The 15389-nt window shown below is 39.6% G+C and overlaps 1 protein-coding gene across 1 annotated transcript in view; it reads left to right on the top strand.

Annotated features, from left to right (window-relative positions):
• LOC104165279 (inositol 1,4,5-trisphosphate receptor type 2-like) overlaps positions 1-14984 on the top strand; it is a gene marked incomplete at both ends in the record, with an annotated part of 41934 nt that extends 26950 nt beyond the window's left edge. The window contains 5 exons of the mRNA XM_009704856.1: positions 1121-1249; positions 1854-1974; positions 11532-11722; positions 12585-12727; positions 14876-14984. Of these exons, the coding sequence (XP_009703158.1) occupies positions 1121-1249; positions 1854-1974; positions 11532-11722; positions 12585-12727; positions 14876-14984 (693 nt within the window). The remainder of the gene's footprint in view (positions 1-1120; positions 1250-1853; positions 1975-11531; positions 11723-12584; positions 12728-14875) is intronic.
• Positions 14985-15389: the final 405 nt, after the last annotated feature.

The following is a 15389-nucleotide window of genomic DNA, read 5'->3' as shown; positions in this document are numbered from 1 at the left end:
ACAAAATAAACTCTGCTTTTGCATAGCTTCCGTAGAACGTTACAGTAGTCTGTGACTTGCACAGGTGAAAGAGAGGGAACAGCTTTGCCTTTCATTTCTTGTTAAACATGACTAGGCTGTTTAAAGGCTGTTGAAGAGGTAGTATGACTATAGTCTGTACTCCTTATTTGTCCAGTCCTGCCTTTCTCACTGTGTTTGGCTCTCTGTAGACTCCTTTTAGTACTGTTTACGCTTACATATGCAAAGTCAACATGACTCTGTATAGATGTTCACAAATATTGAAAGAAAGAAATAAAAGAAATACTGAAGGATGCAATCCATCCCAGTAATTTTTTCCTTTCTTTAAGCACGACATCTTTATGCAGCAACAAACTTTTAGTGTTGTACCAAAGGGTGTCTTCAGGAATCTTTTGTACAAATCTTCCCACATCTTCCCACCATTTAATCATCCTTCTGTGCTCCAGAGTTGTCCCAGTACTATCCATTCTCTTCTTTCACTGTTTTGAGCTTGTCTTCTCTATTTTACCCGTGTGGCTTTCCTAAGTAATCCTGCCTGTCTTACAGTTTACAGTCCTAAAGGCTGTTGGTATTGACTATGCTATTTCCTTTCTTTCCCTCTTTTGTAAAGATTTTTCCTGCAAATGGACTTCACATTCACCACCCATTTGTGGTGGTTAATTGTAGAGAGAAGTTAAACGTTACATGAAATCTTTCTACCCTAAGGTGTTTGTCTCATCTGTCTCTAAAGCCTCTTCCAACCAGCTCCACAATGGGAGGAAAGGTCCATTTTCTTCTTGAGTCTGTCTAAATGTGTAAGTGGCACGCAATGTGCTGATTCAGAGGGATCTCTTTTCAGTATGGGAAAGTATAGACGGCTATCCAGAAAGAGCTAGTTCAGAAGAGAAGGGTATTCAAAAGACAACATGGACCTCCAAGAAGAAAGATAAGCTATCACAAATACAGCTTGAACTCTAAGATAGTTATCTCTATAGATTCTGTATAAAAATAATTTGGTTTTCTATTAAGAAGAAATATTACATGTGTTGTAATAAATACAAAATAATAAAGCTTGCTTATTTAAAACAACTAAATCTCATTGTTTCCTCCTTCTTCCCTGTAGGTTTGCAACACAACAACGGATCGTAAACATGCAGACACATCTCTGGAGAAATATGTCACTGAGCCTGTAATGAACATTGTGAGTGGCTTCTTCAATTCGCCATTTTCAGATAACAGCACCAGCCTCCAGGTAAGGAAAAGAGACACAGACAAATATGTAATTCAGACTGTTAATGAGATACCTTCTGCTACCCAGATAGGAATGCTGTATCTTTACATTCTCCTTTAATTTCTCTGTCCCCTCTCATGCCACTGGCTAGCAGCTTAATTCCTCTTTAAAACATTTACTCTTAATTTTTATCACTTACAGCTCTGAACCAGTAGACAGCTCAATATGGCCAGATTTACTCCTGTCTCTTGTGAATTCATTGGAGGGGGTATCCTTGCAGAATAACGGTCTATCTCTGTATTTGTTTGAGAAAAATGCTGTGTCCTGTGACAAAAGAGACACACACCTGAGAACTGGGAAGACTCCTCCATCCTCCTGCTCTGTACGGTTTTTGCTTGGTATCAGTGGTGATCTGTAGAAAAAAATGCATGACTTGGCCTTTTTAGAGGTGCAGCATTGATTTCTGTTCCCTCCAGTCCTGAACAGCAAAGAGAATTTAATGGAGTTGTAACTTCAGTCTACAAGCTAAAAAACCCTTGCACGGGCTTTACGTTGTGTCAAACCCTAGGGCAGTTGTGAGCAGATTCTAAAGGGTAAAATTCCATGTTTATCTTTCTGTTTTCAGACACACCAACCTGTTTTTATTCAGCTGCTGCAGTCTGCTTTTAGAATTTACAACTGTACCTGGCCAAACCCAACGCAGAAAGCCTCAGTGGAGTCATGTATCAAGACTTTGGCTGAAGTGGGTAGGTGCCAGGTTTTAGTTTCATTATTGTTCTCTGTGTTTTAAGATCAGGCTTACTTGAGGTTGAACAGTTTTTAATTTGACTCTGCCATCCTGAAATTGTGACAGTGGTGACTTCAGAAATCCTACTTTCTGAGGCTAAATTCTTCCTCCTTTTATAACCCATTCAAATTTGTCCCATCAAATAGGGTCGATAGGTGAAACCTGTAGGTCCAAGAGATGAATTTGCTAAGTGAGCAATGGTTGAACTTTACCTCAAGCAAGTTATGATACTAAAACTCAACATAAACTATGAGAAAAGCTGGGCATTTCTAGTCATGTTGGGCTACATTTGCACAAGCTGTTGTAAGCAACAATGCATAGCAATTGTGCATGGGAGAACACCCATCATTTCTCCCTTCAGTTCCTGGGAGATGCATTCTTTATTGTTAGTCATGGTCCTGGGCTTGTTCAGGTTTTGTCCCATCAGGGTGCTGGAGATGGAAACCATAATTGTGCCACTCCATAGCTTCTCCACTTACTCCTCACCATCAGGTCTGCTCATTTACTGCTGTTACACAGTCAGCCTTGTCAGGGGAATATTGTCTTGCGCTGACACTGAGACCAAATTTGGTCCTCAGGGCAGCTAATAAGTTACATGCTTTCAAATAAATTCAAATACCATATTAAAGTGGAAGATTTAAAACTTCTTATCCTAAAATAAAAAAAGCTTCTTCACCAGTACATAGCTAAGACTGGCAAAAGTTAATTCTTAAGTTAAACTTCGGTGAATACAATTTTAAAGTCTTCTGCCATGACAGGAAAAAGGATTATTCAATATAGTTTCTAAAAGTCAGTCATTCTGATTACTTGTAGAATAAGATTCTGCTCAGTGTGAATGAAAACTGAGTAGAGGCAGAGATATAGAGAAACTGGCTAAATTCTATTGTTGATGCAATTTTTAAAAAGTTTTAATAAATTATGATGAAAGGGTCCCTTGACCATCTGCAGCATCTGTGGCATTGTGACAATCGACCCTAAATTTAGATTTTGGAATGGCTGTACAGGAGTATCATTTAACATTTTAGCCAAAACATCTCATGAACTTTTTGTGTGAATGAGAATAAGCAGTTACCTAAAAACGTAGCAACCTTCAATTGTTTTATTTGTTGTGCGAATGATTTCATTATGGATCCATCATGCAAGAGAAGTTTGGAAGTTGAAGACATTTTATTTCCTTTATGCTACAGCTACTACAGTCTCAAATAAAGCTCTAGCCCTACAAATGCTTGTTTGTGTGTTTAACGCATCTCTCTGGCAGTTCTGGAAAGAGTCATCAATAAACTACTTCCTTTGGGAGTCTGGGGAAAGGGGGAAGAAGTAGGGCAGGTGAGAATATTTTTGAGATTGAGCATGCCCTATTTGTGCTTCTAGGCAGCTTAGTGTCTTCATTTCTGTAGAGCTACACCTAAAAACAAATTCTACCTCAGAGAGGTCACTGTGTTACCTCACTGAGATGAGGGTGTTTGGAGACACCGGAGCATAGTGCCAAGACAGCCAAGCTGAACACGTCCCCACAGCAGCCTGACAGGGAAAGCATGGGTGCCTGTAATGGGCTGGCAGATCCAGCTTCTTGGCCAGGTGTGCCAGCATGTGACAGGGCTGGTGGTCTCTGGTAGGTGGTCTTCTGTGTGCCTGTTGTTCCTGGAGAAGTCTGAATGCAAGGCATGGCTGATGTCTGGAGTTTTCTTCAGATATGTGACTTTGTTCCCTATTGGGTGAGTTTAATTTCTACCTCTGCTGTAGTCTTTTCTTTCATTCCTTTTTCTGTTTTATGGATATGGTTTACAGTTGGTTGTTGTGTTGTGGTTTTTTGGTTTTTTTTATAAGTACGCTCTTGTGCTGTCCTATGGGTCCAACCTTCTTGCTACTCTGGCTTCCCAGTCATGGGACCCCAGCGATGCCCTGGGCACTCTCAGGTGTGGCAGAGTGGAGCTGAGCTGCCAGTGAGGGGCATCACCCCATGTCCTCCTCTGGGATTTCCCGGTGGTGGCAGGGCAGGGTGGCTGGGCTTCACCTGGGGGTGCCATGGGCTGGCAGCCTCAGAGCTGCTCCCTGAAAACATGTGTTAGCATGCACATTGCCAATTTCCTTGTCTGTGTCATAGTAACTCTTTAGGGATTCATCACTAATATCAATATCAAGCATGGTAAAATTGTATTGTGTTTGTGTTAGGAAATTGCCACACGTTTTTCTTTAGTGTTTTATTTTGACAGTGCGGAGAATGAGTATAAGGGAACAGGTGAGGGAGATTTCCCCAAAGAGCAAGTTAACCGGAGAAGAAGCGGAAGCAGAGGTTTTAACAAACACCCCTGTGTAAAAGTTTAGCTGGCCAGCGGAGATTTTAACTACTGGTGATACTCAGTATTTGTAGGAATGGTGCCAAATGTGTATTACCTGGGCTAATTGAATAGGTTTGTTCTGCTCTGCTGAAAGCTTTGGAAAAGCTGCCCTAGCTGGGTTTTTTTAAAATCGAGACCCTTTTGTGGTTACAGTGCGTGCCCAGTGCATTTCTCTGTCGGATGTTCAACCACAGAAAATGGTGCTTCTATTTGAGAAAGCAGAGGTTTCGTCCATAATACAAACAAGCCTTTTTCGGTCTTTTTTGTTGCCTGTGTATGTGGACTAGGTTTGGATTTTGACTAGGTAGCTGTAAGCACCCTTCTGCTTTTTTTTTAGTGTGGTGTTTTTGTTTTTTTTTTACTTGAGAATCTGACAGCTTTAATGTTAGGGCCTTCATGTTTCACAGCAGGGTTTAAAAAAAACCTCTAGAAAGATTATGCCTACATCAGAGAGATAGAGTATTGGACAGATTTACAGCAGGGACCAAAGACTTTTGATGGAAAATAAATGTAGTATAGAGTTGAAAGAACAAACATGATTTTTTTTGTGTGTGTGTTGTAGCCCTGGATTCAGAGATGAATCTCAGGAGGAAGAAAGATCATACACAGATTTCCCAATATATCAAAGATCCATATAATAATAAAATTTTAAAAGACCCATTTCAGAGCAAGTTTAAGCAACATACGTTCTGCTCAGTGCTTACTAGTTTGTTGCTGGCAGGTGGATTTAAGTATTGCCTCAAGAGCTTAAGATCATTACATCTGTCATCTTATGAGCACTATAAGAATGTGCATTATCTTCCAGGTCAACAAAAGGATATATTGCAGAAGCTAATTTCTTATAACCCTGGTACTTCAATTCCACTTGACCACTAGGGATAAACTGCATAAGCTTTTCAAGCTTGACTTGCTGCTTTGTCTCCAGGCAGTTGTCTGCCTCCAGTTGAGCAAAAAGCATAGAGACTTGCTTTTCTTCTTCAGCAGCCCCCCTCTGTGACTCCAAGAAATTTGGAACACAGAGGTACCAATGTGCATCAGGTTTTTATTGCCCAGTAAATGTTTGGCTGCCTGGCATGAATAGAAACACTTATGAAATAGTACATGTATATTAATGTGTCTTGTTCATATGGATTTCTGAAGCAGATTATCACAATAACAAGAATTAACATATTATACGTATATCACTTTTGCTTTTTCTCTATTATTACATAGAACTGAGCTTTTGCTTGAAAATATAGTCCAAAAAATGAATGATCAAAACAGATTCCATCTCACTGGTAAAATAGTTACAAATGAAAAATGTTTAAAAGGTCCCCTGATCTTTGTGAAAACAGAGGAACTAAGAGATCTAACAGTTCAATTTATTTCAAATTAATTCATTATCAAAGGACTTCCAGTTCCTACATTTTATAGTCTTTGCAAGACTAAGAAGGGTGGAGGCCAGTCTCAAAGTTTGCATTTTAAACCATCTACTGTCCTTCCGTATTGTAAAATTGGGGAATATCACCTGTCCTCACATCTAAAGATATGGATTGTATATCTTAAATTGTACTGGAGCAGGGTCTTTCTCCCAGGGCTGACTGGTCTTTCAGGACCCATGCAAACAACTGTCTTTGCTTCTTAATTAACTGGTGATTCTTATATCTTCACCCCAAAGCTTCAGTTTTCTGTTACAAGGGCGAATCTAGTTGTATTATACTCTTGTATATATACTCTGTAGCATCCATTAGCTTTCTCCCTTATGTTATTACAAATTGCATCTTCCCTCTGATACTCTGTGTGTATCCCAAAGATGTAGTATGTGTGTGGCTGTGCTGTTACCACCAGTAATGAAACAATTGGAACTTCCCAGATGAGTAAACAGTGGCAGACAGGAACCTGCATTTTGTTAGACTATTTTTCTTGGCAGACCCTTTAAAAAAAAAAAAAAAAAAATCTGTTAGCAAGCCAAATTACATTAGTCATTATCAGATTATATGCCAGGATACTGTGCAGGGGAAGCAAAAGGAGAATCCTTGTTTCCATCCTTCAAAATGGGAGACAAGTCCTGTAAGATTGCTATTTCATAAGTCCAAAACTGGAAGAGGAACAGAGGAAGTACCACTGTGATGGTCGGGGCAAAGAAGAACTGTATTTACAAGAGGAGATTACAGTAGCCCCACATGTTTTGCCTAGCAAAACAAAGGCCTGTGTGGTTGCTCTTTAAAAGTACTTAGGAAGATAAACAGTTATGAAGAAGAGACATGTAAGCTAAAGGACAGAGCTGACCCAAAACCAACTGGACATAAATTACACTAGGTTGTAAATATCCTAAATAAATTTGGATTGTAAATCAGAGGTTTGGAACCAACTTTGAAAGGATGTCCTTGGTCAACAGGCCACAAGAAAATGGAGAGAAGAGAGATGGCAGAAAAGCTAGCTTCATTTTAAATAGGGCCTGATAAATTTTTCAAAAGATATTATAGAACATGGACTGTCTGTAACAGAGAGCAGATGGTCTGAAGGAGTAGTGAAGTCCTTACTAGTTGAGTATTTATTCCCCAATTTCAGCTCACCAATAGCCCTTTGTACAGAATCCAAAAAACTCTCCTGTGGTCCTTCTTGACCATGCTTTTATGTCCTCTAAAGCCCTTTCCTTTTCCCTGACAAATTACAAGCAGGTTACACTTTATTGCTGCTTTGGAATTATTGTATGTATTTTAAAGTCCATATAGATGAACTTTCCTGTAACAATTTTTTTAGCCCTGAAAATACTTTATTTCACTTCCCATTTGAGTTTTAAAATCTTTTTTCCATTTTATAAAAAGCTACACCTTCATTTTCAATTTTTAGTTCAAATAAAATAATTATCCTGTTGTTACTTTTTTGACAGCAAGAAGAATACATTTCAGATGAAGCACATATTTTATTCTATTTTAACTGTTTGTGTTTCCCTAATTGCAAGAAAAATTCAATGATGATCTTTTTACAGACTGATAAATATTTTAGCGTAGATTTTCTGTTGGAAAAAAACATCCAAGTGAAGGGTACAAGATTGGCAGGCTTGTGTCTTGTCTACACAAAGCTTTTATTTCCCTTAAAAAGTCTTGCTGTTGCTAGCATTAGCGTCTCTCCATCCAAATGCATTTGTTAAGCAGTCAGTAAATGATTAAGGAGCTGGAGGGACTGATTTATGGAACAGAATTAATTGAACTAAATATGCATTGCCCCGTTAAGTGACAACTGGGAAGTGTGGGAGAACATGATACAGCTTTCTGCAACTACCAGAGGGGCGTAAACAGCAGGGAGAGTAAAGGCTTCACAGCCAGGTACAGCTGTGGCTTTTTCGTGACCCAGATTGCCCGTCATGCTCTTCCCTGAGGCCTCTAAGGGGTGCAATGCCTGTCCTCCAGAAAACCCGCACCAGGGATGGTTTAGGGTAGCGCAATGTGTACTAAATAGCTGTGAAGCAACTCCGTACTCTTGTATTTTGTATATACTACAAAAGCTAATGGAGTGAAATTTAAAATTAGGGAGCACTAGGTGGGAATATCAAGGAGAACGGCAAGTGTCCTTATGGCGAGTAGATTGCTCTAAGAATGGGCTTCCAAGGAAAATTGCAGGCAAGGGCCACTTCCCGGAAATCCTTAGTACTAAATTGATCCTAAGATGCAGGTAGGCAATATAATGAAAGGACAGTGCTTCAGCAAGCATCCCTGAAATAGGTCCTTTTACCTCCAATTTCTGTGCTTCTGTGAAGAGAATTGCATGGAGATAATGCAACAAAATACATCTTAGCCCTTCTGTTAGCAGCTGGACTACGCTCTTGAGACTTCGGTGGAGTCTAGCTTGCTCATAGACAGCGGCTTGATTTTTAGCTACTTGATTCTTGACATTAATGTTGTTTTCTTTTGAGTCCTGATCTCAGAGTACTTTTTGCTAGTTTAAATAGTAAAGGAGAGGAAAGCTGGTGATGCACTGGATACACACAGAACCATCCAGCATGGAGCAGAACATTTTACTGCAACCTGGCTGAATCTGTGGCACTGTCTTGCTTACCATTTCCATGGGTACCATGTGCTTGCTTGTCTTGGCTCAACTGTGGCTGTTGCTGATAGCATAATTGTGAGCAGCAGATTGAGAGTTAGTCATGCAAAGGATTTCCCAGTAAACTGCATTTCCTCTGACACTGACAAAACGGTGTAGTGTATTCAGGGTATAATTAGCCCTGTGCAGGGTGCCCCAGGTACAAACTGGGCAGTATATAAGTCTGCGCTATGCCCCCCACTGCAAGGCAGAATTTCCCTCAGCTGAAGACACCTTCTAGTCTCTCCCGGTAAGTATCCTGCTTGATACCTATGGTACCAGTTCACATACAGCCACATAGCATGCTTTTTCCCCAAGTTCACTAGTCAGATGAAAGACAGAATTTTACCCCCTCCTGGCTCCTTTGTCTACCAGCTCGAACTCTACTTTGCAAGTTTGAGTGCTGTCCAAAAGTATTTCTAAGTGGAACAAAAATAAACATGCTATTAAATATTTTATGTTGATACTTTAAGGGAGATTGACACGTTTTGAAGAGGAAAGCAGCCTACAACACCTAAATTAAAAATAAATATTTATGTTCACATTTGTTCATCAGCTTTCCAAAATGTAAAAATATGTTTCATGTTGTTTTAAATAATGAAATGTGAAACAAATGAAAGATAAACTTTCTACAAGCTGCAAAGAAATAAGAAGACAAAGGCTTTGTATATAGCTTAGACTTCAACAGTGCCCTTTGACAACCAATACAAATCTTAATTACAAATGGAATTATACATATAAGAACTGTTCAAAACAAAGGAGTACTTTTTCTCTCTCTCTGGTTTTCTTTGTGATAGTTTTAATTAGCTGCAACTCTTTGAACAATCATAGTCCTTGACTGCTCCTCAGACACTGATGGAAGTTGTTAACTTCAAATGGCATCTATAGGACTGCAGAAGTCTGGGTTTTCCTCTGAACAGCATGCTCCCCATTGCTAAATTTATTCTTGGGTATATCAGGATTCTGCATACATACTACTTAATTGAGAAGTGAGCATTGTCCAATAACATTCCAGTGACTGACATTAGGACAAAATAAATTGGATTAATAGGCTGCAGCACCCTACCCACACTGGCAGAACTTTAGTAGACTACTGTAATAAAGTAAGCAGCAACAGGGCAAATGTGTTTTGAAAAATAACCCAGTCAAATAATACGGAAAAACAATCATTAGAAATAATGGCCAGCCATACATGGTATTTTCCTCATGATAATCAAAAACCTTGCCTTCAAAACAAATGGAGACTGGAAAGGAGAAGTCAACTGCCAGTGTGGAAACTGCTGTACATCTGCTGCTGATGATTTGTATATGGTTGTGAGGAAATGTGCCTTCCTATCTTGACCTAGGAATTTATTTTTTTTTAGTTCCCTATGGCAAACTGTGTAAAAGAGAGTGCCTACCAGAAACAGAATAAGAAATTTCTCTTCTGTCCCAGTGAAACAGCCTAATCTGCAGGTGGAGGCCCTGGTCCTGCATCAGGGTACACCCTTGCAGTGGGAAGAGGGGAAGGTGCCCTGCACCTGCGGGTGCTATTAAAGGGATGTGGACACACGTGACAGAGCACTCTTGCTGTAGTCTGTGAGACTGGAGGTTGAGGTGTTGCAACCAAATTTAGGAGGAAGAGAAAGTTTCTGCTTGGGATCTGTGACTCACTGTGCTTGGCAGCACGCGAGCCTTCATTCATCAGAGCTGTATGCCTGACTCGCTGCTTGCACGTGCTCTGGTGGGGTTTGATGCATAGACTGTTTAGGAAAGAAGGGCATCTGTTGACTTCACGAGTTCAGGACTTCAAGTTGTATATGTTTTAGGAACTGGGAGGGAGGGGTGGAATATTTTTGATGTGTTCTACTACTGTGGAAAGCATGCATGTTAGTGCAGAATGGTGGGGAAATGCCTCAGAGAAACGTTGTGCAGAACTGGAATATGGGGGCTAATGCTTTTTTAAAAATTCACCTTGTTTCATTAAGGAAAACTGAAAAAATCAGTTGTTATTAGTCATTATTACAAATGAAGTAGAACTGCTTCTCCATTTTACTTCTAAGTTTTTATTAAACATATACTGTGCCATGGAAATTAAGTGAAATAACGTAGAATACAAAGCCTCATCACTGGAATATGACCTAATCTTTCAGACAGAGATATTGCTGCATTGATCTCTTGTTTATTTGTGGAATTTTGGACGACTCATGCTGAGCCGTAGAAGAATGTCACTCTGATCTCCAGTGGAATGGAGAGATTTAGCTAATATAAACATTTTCATGGTGGAGAGGGCAGATAACTTCTAACATTGTCTTTCAAACTTCTTCAAATGACAGTTCAGGATGCAATAGTAGTTTAATAGTGGATGCCCTGTAAGAATTCATGCAAGTCTTTCCTCTCTTTTTTTCCTCTAATATTCTCTCTTTTGTTACTTCCTAGCCTTCGAGTCTTAAAAAGAAAAAATAAAAAGGCATTTTTTTAAACTATTGGTTAAATTTGTTTAACTATCAGTTAAACTATCACATGTTTATTAACTATTGGTTATATTGCAGTGGCATCCAGGAACCCCATGGTTTAACAACCCTGGCTGTATAGGAAACCAAAGGGAGAGAGAAGAGACAGTCTTTTTCAAACTTAATTTGTATGCACTTGGTTTCTCAAGGTCTTCGCAAGAGAAATGCACAGAAAAGCAACAAAGAGCACTTGGGATAAATTGGCTAAATAAGCATATGTCCACTAGAAAGAAGAATTTTTTACTTCTGAATAGCGTAGAACTAGCTGTTGAAATAATAATGCATACGCTTTATGTTACTCTTATTAATATCTCTGGATCTGCTTTTTTAAAAGTTAGTACAGAAAAATTATTCTGTTTTTAAAAAAAAAAAAGTCTGTACCTATGAAAATACGTACTGGAAATGATCCTCATCTCATTTAAAGTGGTACAGCTTGCTTTCTTTAACTAGATTATGACTGATTTCTACCAGCTTAGATTTTTGATCCTTATTTTAAAAACCTGTTGAAGTGAGATCCCCCTGCCCCCTAACTTCAAGAGTATCAGGATTTTGCATGCCATGGTCTTAAGATTTTCAAACTTTTGCCACTGTAAATGTCTTCTTTTTTCTTCCTATTAAAGCAAAGAACCGTGGGATTGCAATTCCAGTGGATTTGGACAGCCAGGTCAACACCTTGTTCATGAAGAGTCACTCTAACATGGTGCAGAGGGCAGCCATGGGGTGGAGAATGTCAGCCCGCAGTGGACCTCGTTTTAAAGAAGCTCTTGGTGGGCCTGCCTGGGATTACAGGAATATAATAGAAAAACTACAGGTACAAAAATAGCAAATGGCTTGGGCAGTAGTTGTGGTAGTGCATTGATCTAATACATGCCAGATGTGGAAAACACCAGATAGAGTGGTTGCATTTTTAGGGCTGGATTACAGTGAGCTTTGCACTTCTAGGTGGGGGGAGCAGAGAGCTCAGCTCTTCTCTGGTGTCTGTTCAAAGTAAAGCTAACATGCAGGGCCTTTTGGTCCATGATCTGAATTCAGCTCCTACAGAAGTCACTAGAGAGGGATTGGAAGCATGTTCTTTTCCTCAAAGCAGTCCAAAGAGAAGGATCTCCTTTCTGCCTTTTCATGTTCACATGTCCTGCTTTGGCTACAGAGGAGGTACTGGAGGTTTTAGGAGTCATTATCTCAGGTTTGTGTCACTGGAGATTGCCTGTAAGGTGGAGAACGCCTTGTGCATGTAGTGGTCAAATGATATCAGGAGTTTATGAACTAAGAAAACAGCAGGACCCAGACAAACGGAGGAGCCCTAAACACCAAGGAACCAACACCTCAGGTGATACTGCTTGTCATATGTGGTGTTAGTGTATTTTTCCAGCATGCCATCATCCTGACTGTTGCTGAGTGTTTTGTAAGCATTACTGCAGAGGAGAAATTTGAAAGAGAACAACAAGGTAGATAGTAATGGGCACCTTCTCCCCTTGCCTTGCTTGAGGAGTGGAGTGAAGAAAGGCTTGAGGTTGCTTTGATGTCACCTGGGTTAACAACAACTCTTGCAGTTGGCTATCAGAAGCGCTTCAAATAGCCCATCACACAGTATTGTGCAACTCCACAGCAATGTTCTTCTAGTTTTGTTGTAGTTATGAATGTTATAAATGTCATTCTTCTTCTTTCTTCCCTAGGACGTAGTGTCCTCCTTGGAGCAGCAGTTCACTCCCATGATGCAAGCTGAATTCTCAGTGCTGGTTGACGTGCTGCACAGTCCAGAACTTCTTTTTCCTGAGGGGAGCGATGCCAGAATAAGATGCGGTGCCTTCATGTCCAAGTAAGTGGTGTAAGGAGAGGCTTATTTGCTTCTTTGGAAAAGATGGCAGGGACTTAAAATTTTCAAGAGCACTTACCTCTGATTTTCAACAGTGACTTAAGCATGTAGGTGTCTGAGTTCATATTGAAAGCTTAAACTAAGGTATTTTGCTGCATGTTTTACGTTTCTCAGCAGTTTAGGAGTCTGGAGAGGCGTAGAGAGAGAGGTTGCTTGCCTTGTCTGCCTAGAAATGGGATGTTAGTAGCTTTTTAAAATTGTGGCAGGCTCAACCTTACCTCTCTTAATGGGCTACTTTTGCTATTAAGTTTCTCCAAATCTACAGAAGGAACTTAGACTTTCCATGGTAGAATTTTCAAGAATTCTGAATGAAGTGAGATGCTCAGGGCTAGTGGGTTTTTGTTGGAGTGTTTTTTTGGTACAGCAAATAAATCTGATTTTTATTTTAAACTGCCAACAGCTCTTTTAAAAATACACTTCACTGACACCTCTACCTGGTCTTGAATTATTAGATGTTTTACTTGCAGTCTGTGCATTGAAATAGTCTTGCGATTTTTTATTAGTCCTCAAATGAGATGCCCTCCCTGCCCTTGAGAAACTATAATTTAAACAGAGGTAATTTGGGGGAAATGAACATATTTGGCAACTCTCCTGATTCCTTGGCTTTTTGCATATTCTGCAGAGGTAGTGTTGTAACAATATACTTTATATGTTTGGAAAAATTAAGCTTAATTTTGAGCTTGTCCCATCCCATGCCCTCTGTCCAAACTCCTGTTCAAAGTCAGCATCAAATCAAGTCTAAGGCTGCTGGACATGGCCCGTGTAACGCAATAAACAGTTTTCTGTTTTATTTAATCAGCTTCCATGGCAAAGGAATGCTTTGCAGAGCTATGCAGAAATCCTGAGATAAAGATGTACTTCTTTAAAAATATTGTTAGTACTGCAGACCTGAGAGCTGCATTGTCTTGGACTCATAGCTCATGAAATCGGTGAAGATGACAGTGGGAGAGTCCTGCATGGTGTCTCCACTGAGCCTGGGATGGGGTTAGTGCACTAATCCCTGGCAGTATTTAAAAGACCTGTAGATCTGGCACATGGGGACATGGTTTAGCAGTGGGCTTGGCAGTGTTAGGTTCACAGTTGGACTTGATGATCTTAAAGGTCTTTTCCAACCTAAATGAATCTATGATTCTAACTTAGCAGTGATCTAACTATCACCAGTTCTGTTGGGTTATGGAGCGCTAGTCTAGATGATGCAGTGTCAGCCCTCCCAATGCTGTTTTTGGTGACTGGGATTTAGAACCATTAATGATGCCATCTTTCAGTGTAAATCAGTGGCTGCAGTGCCTTTGCTGTATGCTGATCCTGGGCCATAATTTGATGAACACCATTCTATCCACCATAAGCCAGCACTGGTACTGAGGGAAGAAAAAACTGTCCAAGGCCTTCAGATTTCCTCCCCACTTTTGTTTTCACAAACATTTCTCTGGCAGTGTGTGAACCAGTGCGAGGACCTGCTCTGTACAGAGATAGAAAGGCTGCTTCTGGTATTGGCTTAAGCTGACTAAAACCCAAACTCCAGTTGTAGCTGCAGTCGGAAATGTACCTTGTTTTCTGACTTGAAACAGTCTTGTAAAGTTGTTGTGCAAATGTAAACCATGGTTATGTTTCATCCAAATGTCTGCATTTCTGAACACTTTCCTGTAAGGTTTTTTGGGATCCTTTTGGCTGGATGCCATTTGCTAATTATATAATAAATATAACCATCATAGAAGTCGGAAGATGTGAAGGTCGTAGCTTTTAAAGTTTGCAAGATGCATGCTGAACATTGGTTAACTTTAAAGGTTAAAATAAGTTACCTTTAAATAAAGAAAGGATGAAATAGCAAGTTTGGATCTTAATCTGGAAGCACTCATAAAAAGTGGATGTAGAATTCTGCCTTCTGTATGGGCAGTAAGATATGCAAATTGACAAAAAACTCACAACACCTTGGAAGTCCCATTTCCTTTTTAATTATGATTTCTCTTGTCTACTTTTGTTTCCTTTCCTTGAGGAAAAATATAGTGACAGGTGCATTTTTGCATAAAGAAATTGTAGTATGGCTTAGCAACAATGTGCAATGCTCTTTAAGGTTTAATATTTTACTTTAAGGTTGATTAATCACACAAAGAAGCTAATGGAGAAAGAAGAAAAGCTCTGCATTAAAATTCTTCAGACGTTACGAGAAATGCTTGACAAGAAAACTAACTTTGCGGAAGAGGTACTGCTACCATTTTAGTATTAAATATAGAACTAATAGCATGGTATTAAAATGTTGGCTCTAGGACAGTAACAGAATCTGACATGATTTCAATTTCGTTCATGTTTTAAAGATAACGTGGTGTCTTAGGAACAATGTGGTAAGGTAGAAAGTAAGATTGGAACAAAAGAAACTATCTGCCTTACATAGATAGTTTTGTATTGGGGACTTGACAAGAGTCGAGGCAAGGAAGATTAAATGAATGAGCCATAGCGAGTATTACTATATATGATTATTATATATCGGATATCCTGTATTTATGGAGACTAGTCTTCTTATGTCACATCTGACTTTATCATAAAATTAATTGGAAATATAGGGACTTATAATTGCAAGTGCAGTTTTTCCATGCTGCTTGTGGTGCCA

The sequence above is a fragment of the Cariama cristata genome, unplaced genomic scaffold (assembly GCF_000690535.1).
Source record: "Cariama cristata isolate BGI_N322 unplaced genomic scaffold, ASM69053v1 scaffold16527, whole genome shotgun sequence".
Taxonomy (NCBI): Eukaryota; Metazoa; Chordata; class Aves; order Cariamiformes; family Cariamidae; genus Cariama; species Cariama cristata.
Note: the sequence above shows the minus strand (reverse complement) of the source record. Positions and strands in the feature narration are given on the sequence as shown.